This window comes from Scardinius erythrophthalmus (assembly GCF_964197995.2).
Source record: "Scardinius erythrophthalmus genome assembly, chromosome: 5".
Classification (NCBI taxonomy): Eukaryota; Metazoa; Chordata; class Actinopteri; order Cypriniformes; family Leuciscidae; genus Scardinius; species Scardinius erythrophthalmus.
Window position 1 is genome coordinate 37,614,182 of NC_138225.1, and position 20,049 is coordinate 37,634,230.

The window sequence follows — 20,049 nt, forward strand, 5'->3', positions numbered from 1 at the left end:
TGTATTGCGGTATAGCTACAAAGATGGGCTACTCGAAATCGATTAGACTATTACTCGCGACTACGCAGCGTTGGTAAAGGGTCACTTTGAGCTCAGCATGCTGAGCGTGAGCGTGACTACTGTTGAATAGAAACACATCGCCGGAGGTCATCGGCGTCAAAGCAGCGGATAACAGCCCGCAGCCCGATACGATGGTGCAACACAGCACAGCTGCTCTGAGGGTTAAACGCAACAGATGAGCAGATAGACAAGACACAGCTGCTGCTCTACTGACTTACAAACGCTGTTCTGGACAACCGGAAAGAATGAACACAAACGACGCGAAGGATTACCTCTCCAAACGACAGATCCCACACCTTTTTGAGGTAAGGATCATCCAGAAGAGAAGCCTTGTATATTAATATAGCATTAATAATATTAATATAGCAGATAACACATCTGGAAACATCTGCGTGTCTGAAATCTGATTATGTCTGTGTTTTCAAGGTGACACTGTACCTTTCAGTTCTTCTCAGAGTTCTACAGAGAATATGATTTGATATATCTGGTAGTTACCTATTTCTACTGTCAACACTCTTTACATCAATAATCTGGGAAACTGGCCTCACTAAAGATGGACATCAGATTTGAACTGATAACATGAATTAATCAAAAACTCGTGTCTATTTAGCATGCACAATTACGAGGTAAATTAAATAGCCTACTTGAAAGTGTCACTATGGTGATCCTCAAGTAGGGTGCTGTAATGGCAAAGCAGAGGGTCTCTCTCAAGCTTGTCAGAAATAGGGAAGATTCTCCTCAGACAGCATCAACAAGTGCTTGTGTGGGAGATATGTTGTTGCATACAAAATACTGTGTCCATGGAGGATCATTGCACACACTTCTGATAAGCTTTCCATCTCCAAATTGATACTACATATAAGGAAGCACATATAGGCAGGGCAGAAAGAATGAAGGTTGTAAAAATGAGTTTCAGCACATCAACACTTTTGGCTGTCACCAAGGCAACAAGCTATACTTTATATTTACTTGTGGCTTGGGAAATGTGGGCAATGGAGAGCAAAGGGGAGCGAAGGACTGAAAAAGTCCTGTTCTTGCATGCATGTGCCCGAACACGCAGCTCACTGGGGAATGCAAACATGAGTTCATGTGCATACCTCTAGATATACATCTCTGAAACTCCTCTGTGACCGAATTCACGTAAAAATATGGCATATGCAAGGATTTAGGTGGAAGTAAAGTATATAACTTAATATTATTATTTAATTGTAGTTAATTGGTAATTATTTAATTGTAACTAGTATTTAAACTTATCAAAGCCAAGTTGACGGTATTCTTTTGAAAGTTTATTTTCCAATAAAATATTACTAAAATATATGTTTTCCCTGTATTGCTTTTATCTTGATGGTAATAGTTTTTATTGTATGTTAGTCTCAGCATTTGCTATTAAGATTTACTGGAAAAAAAAACATTAACCTAAAATTAAACCTACATTTTTTTTATTTTTTTTTTAAACCAGACTTATTTTATTTAAACCAGACGAAATATACTGAATTAGACTAAACATAAAACAAATGTAAGCCTGATATATCATATGAATAACAGTAGAACATTACGAAAGCCCTGAAACGCAACATAAAAAAATAAATTAAAAAAAATCTGTCAAAAAAAAGATTAATTTAATCTCAAAATATTTCGACTTTAATCTCGAAATGCTAGATTTTTTTTTATGGATTTTTTTTTTTTTTTAAGTTGCGGTTCAGGGCTTCCGTAGGCAGCAGTGCTGCCAAACAAAAACTGTACAATTAAAGTAAAATATCTTATCCAAATAAAGTGCAAAAACAATAATTTTACAGAAATTATCATTAAAGGTATAGCGGAGGATTTTCTTTTTCCGGGTGGGTAGTGTAAACTATTGGTCCACCTAAGTGTCAATCATTCTGGTGATATGTTTACGTAAGGCCGTCGTACGTGCTCGTCCCTTAGTTTTCGCTTTCTGCGCATGCGCACTTTCAGGTGTTTATGTGTGGTGAGCTAGAGCTAAGCCATTCATTGAAGCTCACCGTTTCACCGGGTCCTTTGAAAATGTCTGAGGGTTGCAAGAGAAAAAGTTTGTACGAACTGTATGAGAAGAAGAGAAAGGCCTCAGAAGAGAGAAACAAGATCAGAGTGTTTTTGGGAGATTGTTTCACACGATGGCGTGCGCTGAAAACACAGGTTGGGCCTCCCACTGATGCCTCAGTCGCGAAGTTTCTACTTGACAGGTAAAGTTTGGCATGCTATTTGGAGAAAAAGTGCAAATCTTCTTTTGGAAAGTAATCTTGTATGAGCGATGCCGACAGCAACTTGTAAACAGAGCGTGCACGAGGAGAACCTCGCACACGTTTAATAGGCGTTCCCTCTCGGGAGCAGGTAGAGTGTTGCGCATGTGCATTTTTTCAAAAAGTGGAGAGGGCGGTTCTTATCTAAAATTCGGAAAGATCCTCCGCTATACCTTTAAAGGTTTTAGAGAAAAACACTTTTTGGTTTATTTTACAGAATTTTCCCCTAAAACCTTTAGTGAAAATTTCCTTCAAACTTAAACAGTGGTAAATGAGGATGGTAAACTAACAGTTTTATTTTGGAAGACAAAATAAAAATACAAATACTGTATAAAACTAAATTTAAGAATTCTGTTTTTGAAGAAATGCAGTACAAATTTTGAATGAAATACGTTTCACATTTAAAATACTGTACGTATTAACAGTTTCATCAAAATGTCAAGTCAAGTCAAGTCATCTTCATTTATATAGCGCTTTTAACAATGTAGATTGTTTCAAAGCAGCTTTACAGAGATAAACGTATAATCTAAGGTAACAGAGATTGTTTTGGTTTTATAGCGGTTCTTTAATAAAGTTATTTTCCAGCTAAAGTTAGTTTTGATTGATTCGCTTCCGTCGCAACAATCATTTGTTATTAAATTAGGGGCCGCTTTCTATAACCATTCTCTCTACACAGACTTTAAACGCGAACCTGTGAGAAACGCTGATGGCGTTCACATGCGCATTAAGAATTGGTTCTATAGTTATGTGCGTTTAAATGTGCGCAAGTTTGGAATTCCCTACAAACCAAGCCTAAACAAAGTACTGGTGTTTCCTTATAATTTTTGATACAGAATTTTATTTTATTTTATCAATTCGGGGTAGATACGCGAATTGAGTTTCCCGACGACGCTTTATCTGTAGAGTGGTAAAGGGATCCTCCATAGGGAGAGACTAGTTAGCACTTCAGCACTGCATTGGATCGGGTCCAGGCGAAGGTCCTTCATCAGATCTGGATACGACCTGGATTCGGCAGGCTGTGGGAAAACCTCGGGATAAACAAAGACACTAAAATTAGCGTAGATGCCATTCTTCTTATGATGTAACGAGTACAACAGGATTTATGGGAAGTGTTCCCGGTTCCAGCTGACCTAATCTATGCAGCCTAACACTGAATTATAGAAGTCTATAATGTGTTATGTGTATGCTAGGTCAAAGAGATGTGTTTTTAGTCTAGCTTTGAACTGACAGAGTGTGTCTGCTTCCCGGACAATGTTAGGAAGACTGTTCCAAAGTTTTGGTGCTAAATAGGAAAAGGATCTACCGCCAGCAGTCGACTTTGATTCTTTCTTGATTCAGTCTTTGAACTTTCTAGGTATTATCAACTGGCCGGAATTTTGAGATCGCAATAGACGTGAAGGACTATAATGCGTTAAGAGCTCGCTCAAGTACTGCGGAGCTAAACCATTTAGTGCTTTGTAAGTGATCAGCAATATTTTAAAATTGATGCAATGTTTAATAGGGAGCCAGTGCAGTTTTGACAGAACCGGGCTAATATGGTCATACTTCCTGGTTCTGGTAGGAACTCGAGCTGCTGCGTTTTTTGGACCAGCTGTAGTTTGTTTATTAAGCGTGCAGGGCAACCACCCAGTAGAGCATTACAATAATCTTGCCTTGAGGTCATGAACGCATGAACTAATTGGTCCACATTTGTCAATGAGAGCATATGGCGTAATTTAGATATATTTTTAAGATGGAAAAATGCAGTTTTACAGATACTAGACACGTGACTTTCAAATGAAAGATTGGTATCAAAGAGCACACCCAGGTTCCTAACCGACGACGAAGACTTAACAGAGCAGCCATCAAGTGTTAGACAGTATTCTAGGTTATTACATGAGGAAGTTTTTTGTCCAATAATTAGAATCTCAGTTTTTTTTAGAATTTAGAAGTAGGAAATTACAAGTCATCCAATTTTTTATATCAGCTATGCATTCCGTTAGTTTTGTGAATTGGTAAGTTTCGTTAAGTTTTGAAGAAATATACAGCTGAGTATCGTCGGCATAACAGTGAAAGCTAATGCCATGCTTCCTAATGATATCTCCTAAGGGTAGCATGTACAGAGTGAACAGCAGCGGTCCTAGTACTGAGCCTTGTGGTACGCCATACTGAACTTGTGATCGATGAGACATCTCTTCATTTACTGCTACAAACTGATAACGGTCAGATAAGTATGATTTAAACCATGCTAATGCAATTCCACTAATGCCAACATAATTTCGATTCTATTTAAAAGAATGTTGTGGTCGATGGTGTCAAATGCAGCACTAAGATCGAGTAACACTAATAGAGAGACACAACCACGATCGGATGATAAGAGCAAATCATTTGTGACTCTGATGAGAGCTGTCTCGGTACTATGGTACGGTCTAAATCCTGACTGGAAATCCTCGCAGATATCATTTCTTTCAGTAAAGGAACATAGTTGTGAAGATACTGCCTTTTCTAGTATCTTTGACAGAAAGGGTAGATTCGAGATCGGCCTGTAATTGACTAATTCTGTAGGATCAAGTTACATTTTTTTAACAAGCGGTTTAATCATAGCCAGCTTAAAGGTTTTTGGTACGTATCCTAGAGACAAAGATGAATTAATGATATTAAGAAGAGGATCTATGACCTCTGGAAGTATTTCTTTCAGTAGCTTAGTCGGTATAGGGTCTAACATACATGTTGTAGATTTAGATGATTTAACGAGTTTAGTAAATTCTTCCTCTCCTATAGCAACGATTGAATCAAATTTTCCCTCAGGGAGACTACAATGCACTGCCTGATGCGATACTGTAGTAGACGGTTGCATAGTTATAATTTTCTCCCTGATATTATCAATCTTATAAGTGAAGAAGTTCACTTGTGTAATAAAAGTTACATTTTGAAGTTCACAAAATGTAATAAAAGTTTAATGAAATATTCTCAACTGAAATTCTTCAATTAAAATTCTTAAACTGAAATACAAAACTGATTATGAGATTGTCACTGATTCAATCACACCATATTATCCTAAAACATTATATTTACATTATATTTACATTATCAACAAATTATTCCCAAACAGTTCTTCAGAGCCCCCAACTGAAAAACTAAAAATGGCATTTCTCCATGTTCTTATCAGTTAGGGTTGCTATCATGATGAGGTCATGATTTTATGAAACAGGTGGAGAAAGAAACAAAGTATGCTGTTTGCTGTTAGCTTTGTATTTGCCAAATCAGTTTTATATTGTTTTCCACAATATTCTACTGACCCCTGTGGGCTCCATATAACTCTGATAATATATGTGGACAAATATTACATTGTCTTTAAATTCAGAATCCTAACTATATGATAGTTAAGTCAACTATATGATAATGATAAGTCAAATCAAAACATACAAAAGGTCCATGATTCTGCACCAGAAGTGACAGACACAGCAGATAAAGAGCAATACTCCTTCAAATAGCTGGATCCTTGGTGCATCTGGGGTTTAAAAAAAAGGGGACCAACTGAAGTATTACTGCAGATGCCGAGCAGCAGCACATGCCCACTTCAACAGACATATTCAAACTTGACCGAAATAAGGCACGCACACTTGTCATTGGCCAGATTCCTGGATAATGGTCAGATTAACCAATCACGCTCAAAGCAACACGGCAAGACCGCAAATAGCGTTGCAACTATAAAAAAATGTAATCTATCATTTCTCTCTGATACATGTCTTACTTGGCAAAATCACGGCAATCGTGTGTGTGTGTGTGTGTGTGTGTGTGTGTGTGTGTGTGTGTGTGTGTGTGTGTGTGTGTGTGAACAGGTTTGGCTATGCTTGTGACTTACAGTTACATTCACATGACCAGTAATGACCCTTTTGCATTTTAACAAATCCCTGACCTTTCATTCAGACCGCACTCTTATGCCTGAATGCCAGCTGTGCACATAACTGTGGCATTTTCTGCATCTGGCCCTTAAATGTATTGCAGTGTCACACAACCTGCTGGTTAATCCTCTGTCCACAGTAACATTTATTTGCAAACACTGACATAATTGCATACAAGTTACAACATTTGCCTATTGACTTTTATTTAACAGCATAGATACTTCAAGCTGTTGACTGCAGTGATTCGTTATAGTATTCGTGTAATGGGACAATGTAAACTTAAAATGTTGAACTTCTCACCAGCATGATGGCTCAGTGGTAAATACTGTCACCTCACATCAAGATCTTTCCACAATACAAAGACATGCACATTTGACAAATTGACAATTCTAAATATTTGAATGTGTGTTTTGCACACATTGCATGCTAGGATACATTCCAGTTCTTTCAGACCTTTTTCTCCATGTTCTGCTTTTTCTAGTTTCAAATGTCTTAGTATAGGGTTTCTCTAACACACTCCTTTTCATGCACTGAGTAGTTCATAGTTTTGGGGCAGTTTGAGCTTGTAGAGATGTGTGCTTTTCTCATCTCTATCTCTATTCATTAATTTCTTCTGTAAAGCAATTTGGATGAACTGTTGAGTAGGCCTGAAAGTTTCATCCCAAAGAGCAGTGCAGCTTTGTACTCTTTAAAAACAGCTAGACTAGGTACAGGTTTCGTGTAATAAAAAGTTAGTTATATTTGTATCAAGAAATACAGAGGTTTAATGTAAAAACACACCTAATTATAAAACTAATAAGAAGTTGGGCAGGGGGGCAAGGGGACAAAAAAATCTCAATTTTATTCAGAGGCCCTGAGCAAAAGTATGCAATTCGGTGCAGTTGTGGAAATTTATATGGCCAAAAATTAAGATGAAATGAGAGATTGAGATCTTTATAGCAGACTACTAACTTAACATGCAGATAAATCAGAAAATATCAGTTATCACTCTATATCTCCCAATAATATGTATAAGTACGCTGATATTTAAATGACGAAATTAAGGTATAATGTGTAATATAAAAAGTTTTATGATCAAAGCTCTTTATATTCTTATATATATTATATTATATTATATTATATATTCCTCAATAGCCTGATGTATTTTTTGTAATAATAATAATAATAAAAAGATGTATGAATAATCAAGTAAACCTGAGTTGCTTTTAGTCCAGCAAGTTTTTGTCTTGAAATAGTACATACAATTTATTCCTACTGTATTCGTTTACTTCATAAAAATCAGTAACGTATAAATCTATCAGGTGACAGAAGGCATGTACAGTGGTAAATTGTGTACAACAGTTTTTTTCTGCAAATTTTTATCATGTTGATAATTTAGAGATTTTAGATATTTGCATATCAACTATGTATGCTTTAGGGTTCATTTTAAATTAATATTTTTTTTATATCCGAAATATTATTTAACGTCATCGAGTCAACCAAAATACATAAGGTTACAGCAACAAAATGAAAAGGTCATAAATTAAGAAGGTGACAATTTTAGGTTGCTACTTTTTACAGTGAAGCTTAGTTTGTTTTTAATGCTCTTTATCCGTATGGATACTGCATTAGTCCTTAAAAATGCTGTGGTCTATTATTAAACGGATACCTTTAGAAAATTCAGCCTTTTGTTTCGTTTCTGTTTAGACACTGTTCCTTTATTCAGCCGTTGAATGTGTCTTTAGCCGTTTGATACCCGTGAGGATTGAGATGTAAATTCACAAGCAGTTTTATTTGCATCAAAAGAAGCAAACAGCTGATTATTTAGAGCTCAGATTTTCCATTCCCTGTCCCTCTGAATGGTCCGGAGTATGAACTGCTAACACGTGTGGGATGAATAGAACAACAATTTGCAATTATTATTGTCTCCCACTTAGATTGTTAATCATTTTTTCCCTCTGTCTTTCCATCCAGAAATCGTTTAGCTGCGTTTGGCTTGTAAACGCAAAATGTGCTCATATTCTTCTTCTTTTTTTTTTTGGTGAAAAAACAAGGAAAGACTCTGATATCTCAAAGGCCACAATTGTCAGTGATACTGTATAACATTTTGACATGATGAAAGAAGTCATTTACACAAATAGATGTACTGGAATTATACACTTTACAAGAAATACAGATTCATATTTGTGAAACACTTGTGTCAATTAAGCATTTCATATAACACAATGATATGAACTCTGTGTGTGCATCTCACAGAGCATGTTAACAGGGCTGATGTACCACAAGCCTGAGGACCCTCTGACATTCTTGGAGAGTTGCCTGCAGAAAACAAGAGACCTCGGCGGTCCTGAATGTGTGGCCTGGGACACTTTCATTACACCTGATCGAAAACCTCTACCACCAATCACCCCAGCACAGGGGAAGAAAGCCCCCTGCAAACTCGGTAATTTAGCTAGAAATAAAACAGTTAGTTGTGTACTTGATGGATATACATGATCACAAAAATAACCACATTATCTAGATAAAAAGCCAGCAGTTAAGTAACCATTATTTTGAATCTGAAGGACAGCTGTGAAAATGAAAACATTGCAAAGAAATTTAGGAGGGTTGAAGATGGTTCAACTGTTCAAATTAACCAAATATCTCAGTAGCACCTCACTGCAGTACATGAGATCCAGGGGGCGGAGTTGGATCCAGATCTAAGGGGTGGAGATTGGTAGGTTTAGGGGTGGGTTTAGGGATCAGGGGGTGGAGATTTCATGTTCTGCAGTGTGGACCATCTCAAATATCTCAATAATGAAAGTCTAAAATCACAGTATTGTGTGGATTCTTATCAAATGAGTGAATTAAAGGCCAATTCACACTGCACCAACAAACGCTGATCAATGCCGAAAGTCTTTGCAGTACGTAGTTTCTCAGACATTCCAAGACCCGACAAATGCAGTGTTTGAATCGGCGACAGACTCCGGCAGGGGTAACACACTGATACGACAAAACTTGACGAAGTGTGTGCTGCCGCCTGTCTGCGTTTGTCGGTGTGTTGTTAAATGAAGTTTTATGTAACAAAGTTCGGGAGGAGCATGTTCAGGTAATCATCCAATCAGCACAAGAAGAAGCCAGTATAAATAAAGCCTTCCCTTACCTCCTGTCTCATGACAAATTTCTCAGCATCCCGCCACCACCCCATCACCTCACATTCAGATGGGTCTGCTCATAGATACCCATGATCTATACATTCATAGGGGGGAGTACTCTGGGGTCGGGCCGAATTCCGAGCTCGGAGCCCTCCCCCCGGACAGCAAGCCAAATACGCATTATAATATTACATCAGATTTCATTAACATGTGAACTCGTGAATTGGCCTTAAGAATTAATCTGAGGTCATATAGTACTGATGAATGTAATCTGTTTCATTCTACAGACAGTGCTCCTGGTCCTGGTCCTGGTCCTGGTCCCGGGCCTTACCGTCGATATGACAGGCTGCCACCAATCCAAGCCCAGTTCTCCATAGAAAGTGACTCCGATATGACTGAGTCCTCAGGGCTCATACAGGAGTATGATGTCTTTGACCCATCTAAACCACAACCGCACATCATATTCATCATAGGTGAGTGATCATCACTGTCAGCTGGTCATTTCTCATTTTCAGTCTGTTTCAGTCATCTTTTTCTGAATTCATCTCATTCTAAATTCCAACTCTTTGATCTGGATGAAATCAAATTCAGTAGACCTTGACATGAATTAATTTGAAATTAACATTTCCATTGTGCTGTTTCTGTGATGTAAAATGGGATTTGCTATAATATTTTCCAGGTGGACCCGGCAGTGGGAAGGGCACTCAGACAGCTAAAATTGCACATCGCTATGATTTCGAGCATGTGTCCGTTGGGGAAATTTTAAGGAACCAGTTGCTGCATCATGCCCCCAGTGACAGGAAATGGGAACTGATTGCTCAGATCATTGCCAATGGAGAACTGGCACCTCAGGTTTGGAAATCTGACCACCAAACAATGTGAATTTTTGCAGCTATGGTGTATTCACATCTGATTTGATTGTCAATGTTGATTTTTACATAAACTACCGTTCAAAAGATTGAGATGAGCAAGATTAAAGAAATAATGTGAAAAAATAATAGTGACAGTAAAGGCATTTATAATGTTACAAAAGATGTCTATTTCAAATAAATGTCTTTGAAGATTTTATTCATCAGAGAATCCTGAAAAGAATGTTTTCAACATTAATATTAGTAATAAATGTTTCTTCAGCACCAAATCAGCATATTAGAATGATTTCTGAAGGATCATGTGACACTGAAGACTGGAATGATTGCTGCTGAAAAATTAGCTTTGCCATCACAGGAATAAATTACATTATAAAATATATTGAAATAGAAAACAGTTATTTTAAATTGTAATTATATTGCACAATATTACTGTTTTACTGATTAAATAAATGTCTCAAACTTTTGAGTAGATTACTTACAATATTAAATGAAGAAGGTCACCTCATGCTTCGTCTTGTTCTGACATGATATCCTTTAGGAGACGACTATTGAAGAGCTGAAACAACAGTTTATCAAGAAGCAGGATGCTAAAGGATTCATTGTGGATGGATTCCCCAGAGAGATCTCACAGACGTTTACCTTTGAGGAGCAGGTCAGATATTCCTCCTGATGGTCTGTGCCAGGGGTGTCTAAACCTGCTCTTGGAGGTACAGTACACTGTCCTGCAGAGTTTATCTCCTGCTTGCCTTAATACACCTGCAGTTACATTTTTCTAGTATGCATAATAAGACCTTGATTTGCTAGTTCAAGTGTGTTTAAATGGGGTTGGAGCTAAACTCTGCAGGACAGTGGCCCTCCAGGATCTATACAGTGTATATAACCTACATAATACATGTCTTAGTATGTTATGACAATGTCTGATGTACAATAAATGACACTCATGGTTCCTCAGATCGGCTCTCCAGACTTGGTGATCTTGCTTGCCTGCTCTAATCAGCAACTCCGGCAGCGTTTAGAGAAAAGAGCGTCCCAGCAGGGTCGTCCCGACGACAATACTCGTGCAATTGAGAAGAGACTAGATACTTTCAAACACAATATCACACTCATAGCCAAGTACTACCAGGAGAGAGGACTTATTGTAAGGGTAAGATGATGTTCTTTTCTTATTTTTATGTTAACTGTTGAATTCAACTGGTTTTGAAAGCACAAGCTGTTCTGATTACAGCTTTTTTAATAATAATAATAATAATAATAATAATAATCTCCAGTTTAAGGTTGTGAAACACAATTCTCTCTCACTCTGCTTGGTCAGGTCGATGCGGATCGAGAAGAAGACGATATTTTCACAGATATTTGTGCCATTGTAGAGGAAAGATTGTTCCCTAGTGACACGAATGCAGTAGGTTTTGAATAAAAGTTACACTATATTCTACAATTTGTTTTAAAATTTTGTTTTTGCTTCATAAAAGTTATTTTCTTCCTGCAGAGCAGTACTGAGGATCTTTAGAGGGACGTCTACACATCCAAACCCACAGTTGCTCCTATTAAATCCTAAATGTAATTTCAAAATTTTCCACTATTTTTCATCAATAAACTCGAGGGTCAGAATCAGTGAAAAGGGACACCACCAGAGCCGATCAGCCCTATACGCACACTACAGAAGATGCGTTGGGCCCCGCAAATTACTCATGGCCCCGCCTTCCCCTCGTGTCAAAGCGTGTCAATCAAAGTTTACAACATGGTTGAGAAAATTAAGCGGAACTATACTTCTGGTCACGAAAAGAGAGAACAAAACACCATGAGAGTGAATTGCGGGAACAGCAATCAGGTAGACTTGTGTTCTCTCCTCTCCAAGTTTGATGTAAGCAAAGAACAGTAAAGTTAAGTTGATGTGCATCTATCTCTAGTCTGTCTAACCTAGCTGGGCAGTGTATCTTTTGGTCTTTCTGTGTCTTGCTTGCTAATTCTGGTGTTGTGCCGAATTTCGACCCCCTGCCAAATTTGAAGTCAGTAACTGATTGCCTAATCCTAACCCCACCCCTAATCCTAACCCCTCCCCCACAACTAAAGCCGCTTGTCCACCAGCGTCTCGATTTCTGACGCGACGCCAAAGCCCATTCATTTCCTATGGAACTACGTCAGGCAGCAAAAACGCCCCCGCAAAGCATGATGGGTCGCGTCGCGTCGCGTCGATTTGGTCAACAGCGGCACTGCAAAAAAGTATCTCGGTGGATACTTTATGCAAATGAGAGCGTCAAAACGCGGGGCAGCAGCCAATGGAAACTCGGCGGCGAGAATTTGTGTATGGACGTTGCTATGGTTTCATATTTAAGCAAGCAGCGAAAACGTCACAGGCGTAGCGTCGGAACAAAAATTGATCGGACGCTGGTGGACAAGCGGCTTAATCCTAAACCTACCAATGCTAGGGGGGTAATAATTTGGCGGGGGTCAAAATTCGGCACAACTCCTGCCACTTTCAGGGCTGTGTTCTGTGACTTTGTGTCTGACGAAAAACAAAGTGAGAGTTAAATACAACTATTTATTACGTTTGATAAACGACAAAGGGCAACGTTTTTTTGTTTATAACCTGCAGCTCGGAAAAGATAACTGCGTCTTTCCAGCAAAACATCGGTGGGGACTAGTACAATATGGGCGTTATGGCACTCCTCATTATAGGCGCACATACTTTTAAAACAAGACTATGATGATCTAGTCTCCAAGTCAGTTTAATTACAACTCTGCAATAAAGCAAGATGGAAAGCAATGCATTGACATTGACTATTGATTTATAGGCTATATTGCATTTAAAATGTTGATTGGCTGGACAAACTGGTCAATATGGATGCACATCCCTCAGTAAATAATAGCCATCAAGTATCAAGTATTGCTTTATTGCAATTAAAACACAGTGACATGCAGTGGCAAGCCATTTTAGCTTTTTATTAATTCACAGGTTGCATTTTTGATATCAATAATTACATTTGTACTATTTAAAATGTGAATTCTTGATATTAATATAAAATATGTATATTTCTGATATCAGAAATTGCATTTTCATTAGTACTGGTTAAAGGATGGAGGATTGTAGCGTGAGCACTGTGGTGTCAGGTGTGACTGTGTGGCAATGGCAAATGGTTTACATGGCTCATGGGTCAGGTAGGAGGGCCCCTTAACAGAATTTTGCTTAGGGCCCCAGGGAGGACAGGATTGGCTCTGAGGGACACTTACACTTATTTTGTTGCCTCTCTTTGTATTTCACTGTGAATTTTCTCTGTACATCTTTTGCAGTAATGACTTTAAAGCAGAGACGTTTGTTGTTTTGACCTGATTTTATTAATGTATATTTAGAGGTCAAGCCAGAAATAATGTGAGTTGTTAAAAAATGCACCAAAGTAAAATACAATATCAATGTCAAATGCAACAACATCAACTGTTTTCAAACAAATTACCTCACCTTTTCCTACAACAAGCATTAAAATGGGTTAAATGACAACTGATTAATAAATAAAAGTGTTTCTGCTGTTCTGAGGACATGGTTTCATCTTACACCACAGTATGAACGCACTGGACAGAGACAAATAATAGAGATGCAACAGACGTGTCCTCAGGCTGTGTTCTCATTAATAGATGTTCAATCCAGCTGTGCCACATTCTCACAGTGGGACCTCAGTGAATACAGACTTTCTGCCCTTGTTGACAGACCTTGACCAAGTGCCAAAACGCTGTTACTTTAAATACCGAGGAGAATTCAAACACGCTTATTGAAAGATGATTCACATTGGAATAACAAGTGGTAAAGTTAAGTATCATTTAATAGCAATACAATCTCTACACTCACTTCTGGCTAAAAAAACTAAATAACATTTAAGCCACTAGATGGCAGACTTTTATTCTTTAAAAATCATTTGTTCATTATCCTCACTGGTTGGAAAGTTATGTCATAGCCATTTGCAAAAATACTTTATTTCATTTTAACAAATTAATATTTTGAATTTTTAAGCTTTGTAATATTATAAAAAATGCTTGGAAAAAACGTGAGCTTTGAGGATGCTTTAAACTAGACTTAATAACATTTACCATAAAAAGAAAATGGTATCTTTAGTGTGCTTAAAATACTGTGTTATAAACAGCATCACTGTGGCGGAGTGATGCATGTGCTGGCTCTCAGAATAGATTCAAGCTTATCACCTGTCTGGCAAATTTCTTGCAGCTCTTAGTGGCACGAGTTGGAGACTCCTCCATATACAAATACATGCTTCAGGTTTGAAATGTACAGCTTTGAATTCTGCATCATATGACATAAATGCACTGTGTTCTGAATGTTGTTCTTGTCGCTGAACACTGAAACCTTGGTATGTTTCTCTACTCTCAAAATTCTTATCCACTTTAAAGGTCTTGAACTTTCCTCTAAAATAGGGTTGAGACTATAACGCTCCTTTAAAAGTGTTTTTATTTTTTTGTTTTATTTTTATTTTTGTTTTGTTTTTTGCACACTTTCTTTCTTCTGTGGAACATAATAGAAGATATTTTGAGAGATGTCACACTGCTTTTATTCCATACAATTGATGTCAATGATCAGACCAAAACTGTTTGATTAGTTAGTTCACCCACACATGAAAACTCTGTTATCATTTAATAGGTTGGATTGCTTTTAAGTTGGTATTTCCTGAAAAACTTGACATTCACCCTGAATTTGGCATGATTATGAAATTGATTATGAATATTTTTAGACTAATCTTTTTGGTTGATCTAGTTAAAGGGATATTTTACCCCAAAATTTAAAATATTGTCATCATTTACTCACCCTCAAGTTGTTCCAAAACCTGAATGAATGTATTTCTTCTGCTGAACACAAAATAAGATATTTTATATAATGTCGGTAACCAAACAGTTGATGGGCCCCATTGACATCCGTAGTTTGTTTGTTTGTTTATTTATTTATTTTTCCATACTGTGGAAATCAATGGGGACTATCAACTGTTTGGTTAACCATACTCTTCCAAATAAAGTAAATGATGACAGAATTTTCATTTTTGGGTGAACTATCCCTTTATCAAAATTGAACAGAATGATTCGTTAATCACGAATCAAACTTATCCAGTTCTCAAGTTCAACTCACTCATTGACTCAATCCAGTCACATCCAGTGGTCAACAACCTGAAAGTGAACATTATCAGAGAACAATGACTTACATCTTGGTCTGTTCCTCACATAAAGTTATCATATGTGAATAAACAAATATTCATTTTTAGTTGAACCATTACTTTGAAGTCTGTTCCTGTGTAAGCTAACATCATTTTCCTGCTCTATTTAAGAACATTTAAGGCATTTGTTCATTTTTACTGGGGTAAAGGGGTGGTTCGTCTGGTCTTATCTACTGGACAAAGGCATTTCAGCATGGTATGAGTAACACTAACCCTAACCCAGTTCATTTCCTTATATAGTCTGCCACTATTCCAGTTCTGATAAGCCTTATCACACTCTCTGACATGTCAGTATAAAAGCCCAACAAGGGGTTGTTACAACACATTTCCCAGCTTTTCCCATCTCCACTCTCAGCATCGGCATTATGGCACCGAAAAAAGTTGAACCCAAGAAACCAGAGCCTAAAAAACCAGAGCCAAAGAAAGAAGAAGCCCCAGCTCCTGCCCCGGTTCCAGAGACACCCAAAGAGCCCGAGTTGGACCTGAAGAGTCTCCCACTGGAATTTACCGCTGACCAGATCGAAGAGTTCAAGGATGCCTTTACTCTTTTTGATGAGACGCCAACGGGCGAGATGAAGATAAGGTATTCCCAGTGTGGAGACGTGATGAGGGCCCTGGGTCACAACCCTACCAATGCTGACGTGCTGACCGTGCTGGGGAAGCCCAAGGCTGAAGATATGAACACCAAATACCTGGACTTTGAGACGTTTCTGCCCATGCTGCAGCATATCTCAAGAGCCAAAGACCAGGGGACATTTGAGGACTTTGTTGAGGGTCTGAGAGTCTTTGACAAAGAAGGAAATGGAACAGTGATGGGTGCTGAGCTCCGTCATGTCTTGGCAACACTTGGGGAGAAAATGACAGAAGATGAGGTGGACCGTCTGATGGCCGGACAAGAAGACGCCAACGGCTGCATTAACTACACGTCCTTCATCAAGCACATCCTCTCTGGGTGAGCTGAAGCTGCAAAGATTGCTGAATGAAATTGGAACTCTAAATGGCAACTGTCAAAACACTGGAAAGAAAATATGTCTTGTCTGTATGTCTTGGAAAGCATCAAATAAAAAGCATCCAAATTTTGTTTCGTCTGAGATTTTTTTTTTCTGTTCTGTAAATCTTGTTGTAGAGTTGTCAAATTCAGATGTTATAGAGAAGGAAGTTACAGCTTTAACTACTGGTTCTACAGTATACCCTTAAAAATAAAGGAGGGAGAAAAGAGCAAAAAGGAGTTTTGGCAAAGATGCCCTTTGCAAAGTATTTATTCTTAGTTTTCTAAAAGCATTTCTAAAAACCTTATGCAACAGTTAGGCCTACTTCAAATGTAATTGGCTGAGCTGCGTTCAAGGAGATATCAAGTCTAACATTAGGATACTGTTTGTATTACTCAGCTTGTCTGTTTTTTTGTTGTTGTTGTTTTACATGCCAAACAGATTTAAAAAAAACAAAAACATATTGTGGTCATGAATTAAAGGGATAGTTCACCCAGAAAAAAAAAAAATATGTCGTCATTTACTCACCCTTATGTTGTTCTAAACCTGTATGAGTTTATATTTTTATATTTTGAAGAATGTTTGTAACAAAACAGTTGATCATCAACAGTTTTATTACCAACATTCTTTAAAATATCTTATTTTGTGTTCAACAGAAGAAAGAAACTCGTAAAGGTTTGGAACAATATGGGTGAGTAAATTATGACAGAATTTTCATATGTAGGTGAACTATCCCTTTAAGAATTCTTTGAATAATTCGTTCCCCGTTTTAGGTAGCCTAAATCGTGGCCAAGTTGTACAAATTCGTTCCCACTTGTTAATTTAGGGAAATTGTTCAAATTCGTCATGTGCGGGCCTTCAAATAGGCTACACTTTATTTTATTTATTTTTTTTTTCTGTGAATGTGCGATTAGATGCTATAGGTAAATAACTAGAAGAATAACAAAGTGCAATAAATAGCAAAAATCATTCATTCGTCGACTCATTCAACAGGCGACTGCTTTTATGAATGAATCACTGAATAAAAAAAAACACTGATTCATTTAGTGAAGTTACCCGTGTTTCTTGAAGATACAACGCAGTTGTAGGAGGGAAACAGTCAAAGTTACTGGCACTGTTGTTGTGTCTAAAAGGTAAGTTAACGAACATTTAAAAAAAAAATTAACCATTGTAAAAAAAATAAACAAGATTACAGTTGCTATCATGCTGCTGTTGTATTAGCACCACGGCTGTTTGTTTGTCGCAGTGTTGGCTATCACAACCAATATTCGGAAAACAGCACTCTTGTGATAGACATGTTGTACATGTTGCACTTGAATCTGTATGAGTGTGTAATACTCCTGGGAGGGGGGCGAGTGGGTCATTACTAACTTTATGAGCGATAAAGAAGGCAGATTTTGCGGCTTTGAACCTCATAAAAATCCCTGAGCCATTTTCCTTGTGTTTGTCACGCATCTTGTTCTTGTAAATCCACCTTTTCCTCATTATATTGATGCTGTGAAAATAAACACAAGCCGTTCATATTATAACATTATGTTTGGCGGGATTCCTCTACGGTCTTCCCATATCTGACATTTTTGTGATGTTCTCTGCATAACTACATTCTTCATGATCTATAACTGCATTTATTGAGTAATTTAGATGCTTAGAAGTTTCGCCAAGATTCAAATGCTCGTGAATCCATGAGATTCGCCTTTCGTGCGATTTTTATATCTGCTTGCAGTTATAATGGCAGCTTACCAACCCCCATTTGCTTACAGCTTTGGCAGCTTGAAGCTCACTGGATTTTCCCCATCTATGCTCAATCAGGAGAGCAAAAACAGAACCGCAGGTAAGTCCAAGGAAGGATTTTATTTCATTGTTTATGAGAGGAGAGTTTGTTTATGGTGACAGGTAATGCCCTGGCAGGCCCGGTTGACACCACATCTGTACTTCCCCTCTGTTACATCCCAAACAAACCCAGGAAAAGCAGCCACCCATCAATCAGATACTCATTCCTGTCACCACACACATTATGTCTGTCAGGCATGTGTCCTTTTCCATTTTCATATGCCACATCTCTCATGTTAAATATCCTGTGAGTCATTTGGTTTATTTCGCTTCTAGGTGGCCAGTTTTCCAAAGTGTGAGACAAAACCTCAAAGTTTGATTCTTGTTTGTCGAATAGTTCGGATGAAATAGTTTGTCATTTTGACAAATCTATCCAGATTTGAACAGCAGAGTTTGATTCTCTAGGTTGGACTATAGGCCCAAAAGTGAATCTGTCACACACAAAGGCTGTTTTCTTTGGCTGGACTGAGCTATAACCAGCTTTGTCTCGTTTCATCCCTAAGAGACAAAGTATGTTTTATTTTAGAGATGTGTATGGTTGTTTTTATATGTTCTTTCAAGATATAAAGACCACTGACAGAGATAACAGTTTTAGCTGAGTTTGGATCCAAAGACAACGTCTGAACAACTAATGACTCTTTTTGTGTGTGTATGTGGATATACGTAGGTTCACATTGGGATATACATATGGCAGAAGAGTTTAAGTTCACAAGAAACCTATAGACATGAAACTGTAGTCGATTCTGGGGGATGTTTGGCACATGATCAAGGAATGGTGGCCTTCAAGACTGAGCTCGAGCATCTTTATTATCTCAAACAACAGTTTATTATTCATTGATGTCCAGACGTATATTTTATTCTTTCAGAGCGCATGGGTTCACCGAGAAATAACAAAAGGATCCTTTAGCAGAGACCCCTCACGGGCGAGACTTTCTCCTCAGACGGCCCAAAGAGAGACATGAGGTTAGGGTTAGGGTTATAATACAAATATATAATATAATAAATAACAAAAAAATATATATAGAGAGAGAGATGAGAGAGAAAGCTTAGATGGAATCAAAGCCTCCCTTGTCTTACAAATGTCTTTTGATATTATATCTTATATTTATATACAGTATATTTTACATTCATATTTATGACATTTAGCATATTTTACATTAATATGTCAAAATAAAATGTCAAAAGTCATTTATAAGAGCTCTGTTTTTAAGCGACATACACCTCAGTCTTTTTAAAATAAATGCCTTTTGGGCCCCTTTTACTGTGAAAATGAGGAGAGGATGTTCCCAGCCTACCTTAATCAGTACTATTGAGGCATCTCAGTGCACAAGCCCTCAGATCTGCACTGAATCTTCTTCACTGATGGGGGATGGGTCAGTGAAAGATGACATCATCGGCTGGAGTTGTGTGCTGTGCTTGTGTGTTGCAGAGATTTTGCTTTGTAAGATGGTCGAAATTTTTCTAATAACCACGTGAGGAATGACTTGCAGCCAAATTCGACTATTAATATTGTGATACAAACAAGAACAAACATCCATTTACACTTTGAAGACGCACGTATTCGGTGTTAAAATTGATGTGGTGGCATGTGGTATCACTAGGGGGCATTACTGCCCCAACACTTACTGTGTCTATGTATGTGTGTGTGTGTGTGTGTGTGTGTGTGTGTGTGTGTGTGTGTGTGTGTGTGTGTGTGTGTGTGTGTGTGTGTGTGTGTGTGTGTGTATGTATGTATGTATGTATGATAGTGTACGTACTCGGCAGATGCTTTCTTATATAAGCAATATACAGCAGAATACAGAATATGTGATCATTTCCTTAATCGGTAGCTAGAGAAAT

The 20,049-nt window shown here is 37.8% G+C and overlaps 2 protein-coding genes across 2 annotated transcripts; both read left to right on the top strand.

Annotated features, from left to right (window-relative positions):
- The first annotated feature begins 265 nt into the window (after positions 1–265).
- Positions 266–13,661, top strand: ak5l (adenylate kinase 5, like). Its single transcript, XM_081365922.1, has 8 exons — positions 266–365; positions 8,441–8,627; positions 9,606–9,791; positions 9,998–10,170; positions 10,726–10,839; positions 11,140–11,331; positions 11,500–11,586; positions 11,674–13,661. The coding sequence occupies exons 1-8, from the start codon at positions 306–308 to the stop codon at positions 11,692–11,694; spliced, it is 1,020 nt and encodes a 339-aa protein (XP_081222048.1). The 5' UTR covers positions 266–305; the 3' UTR covers positions 11,695–13,661.
- Positions 13,662–15,717: 2,056 nt separating this feature from the next.
- On the top strand, positions 15,718–16,466 carry cmlc1 (cardiac myosin light chain-1). The gene has a single exon (XM_081365927.1). It carries the CDS (start codon positions 15,757–15,759, stop codon positions 16,345–16,347), a length of 591 nt encoding a protein of 196 aa, XP_081222053.1. The 5' UTR covers positions 15,718–15,756; the 3' UTR covers positions 16,348–16,466.
- Positions 16,467–20,049: the final 3,583 nt, after the last annotated feature.

Excerpts from the sequence above, each read along its gene's own strand:
- ak5l (XM_081365922.1), top strand. The coding sequence starts at position 306 with ATGAACACAAACGACGCGAAGGATTACCTCTCCAAACGACAGATCCCA. Across the intron at positions 10,171-10,725 it reads ATGGAGAACTGGCACCTCAG|GAGACGACTATTGAAGAGCT; the intron begins GTTTGGAAATCT and ends GATATCCTTTAG. Across the intron at positions 10,840-11,139 it reads CGTTTACCTTTGAGGAGCAG|ATCGGCTCTCCAGACTTGGT; the intron begins GTCAGATATTCC and ends ATGGTTCCTCAG.
- cmlc1 (XM_081365927.1), top strand. The coding sequence starts at position 15,757 with ATGGCACCGAAAAAAGTTGAACCCAAGAAACCAGAGCCTAAAAAACCA.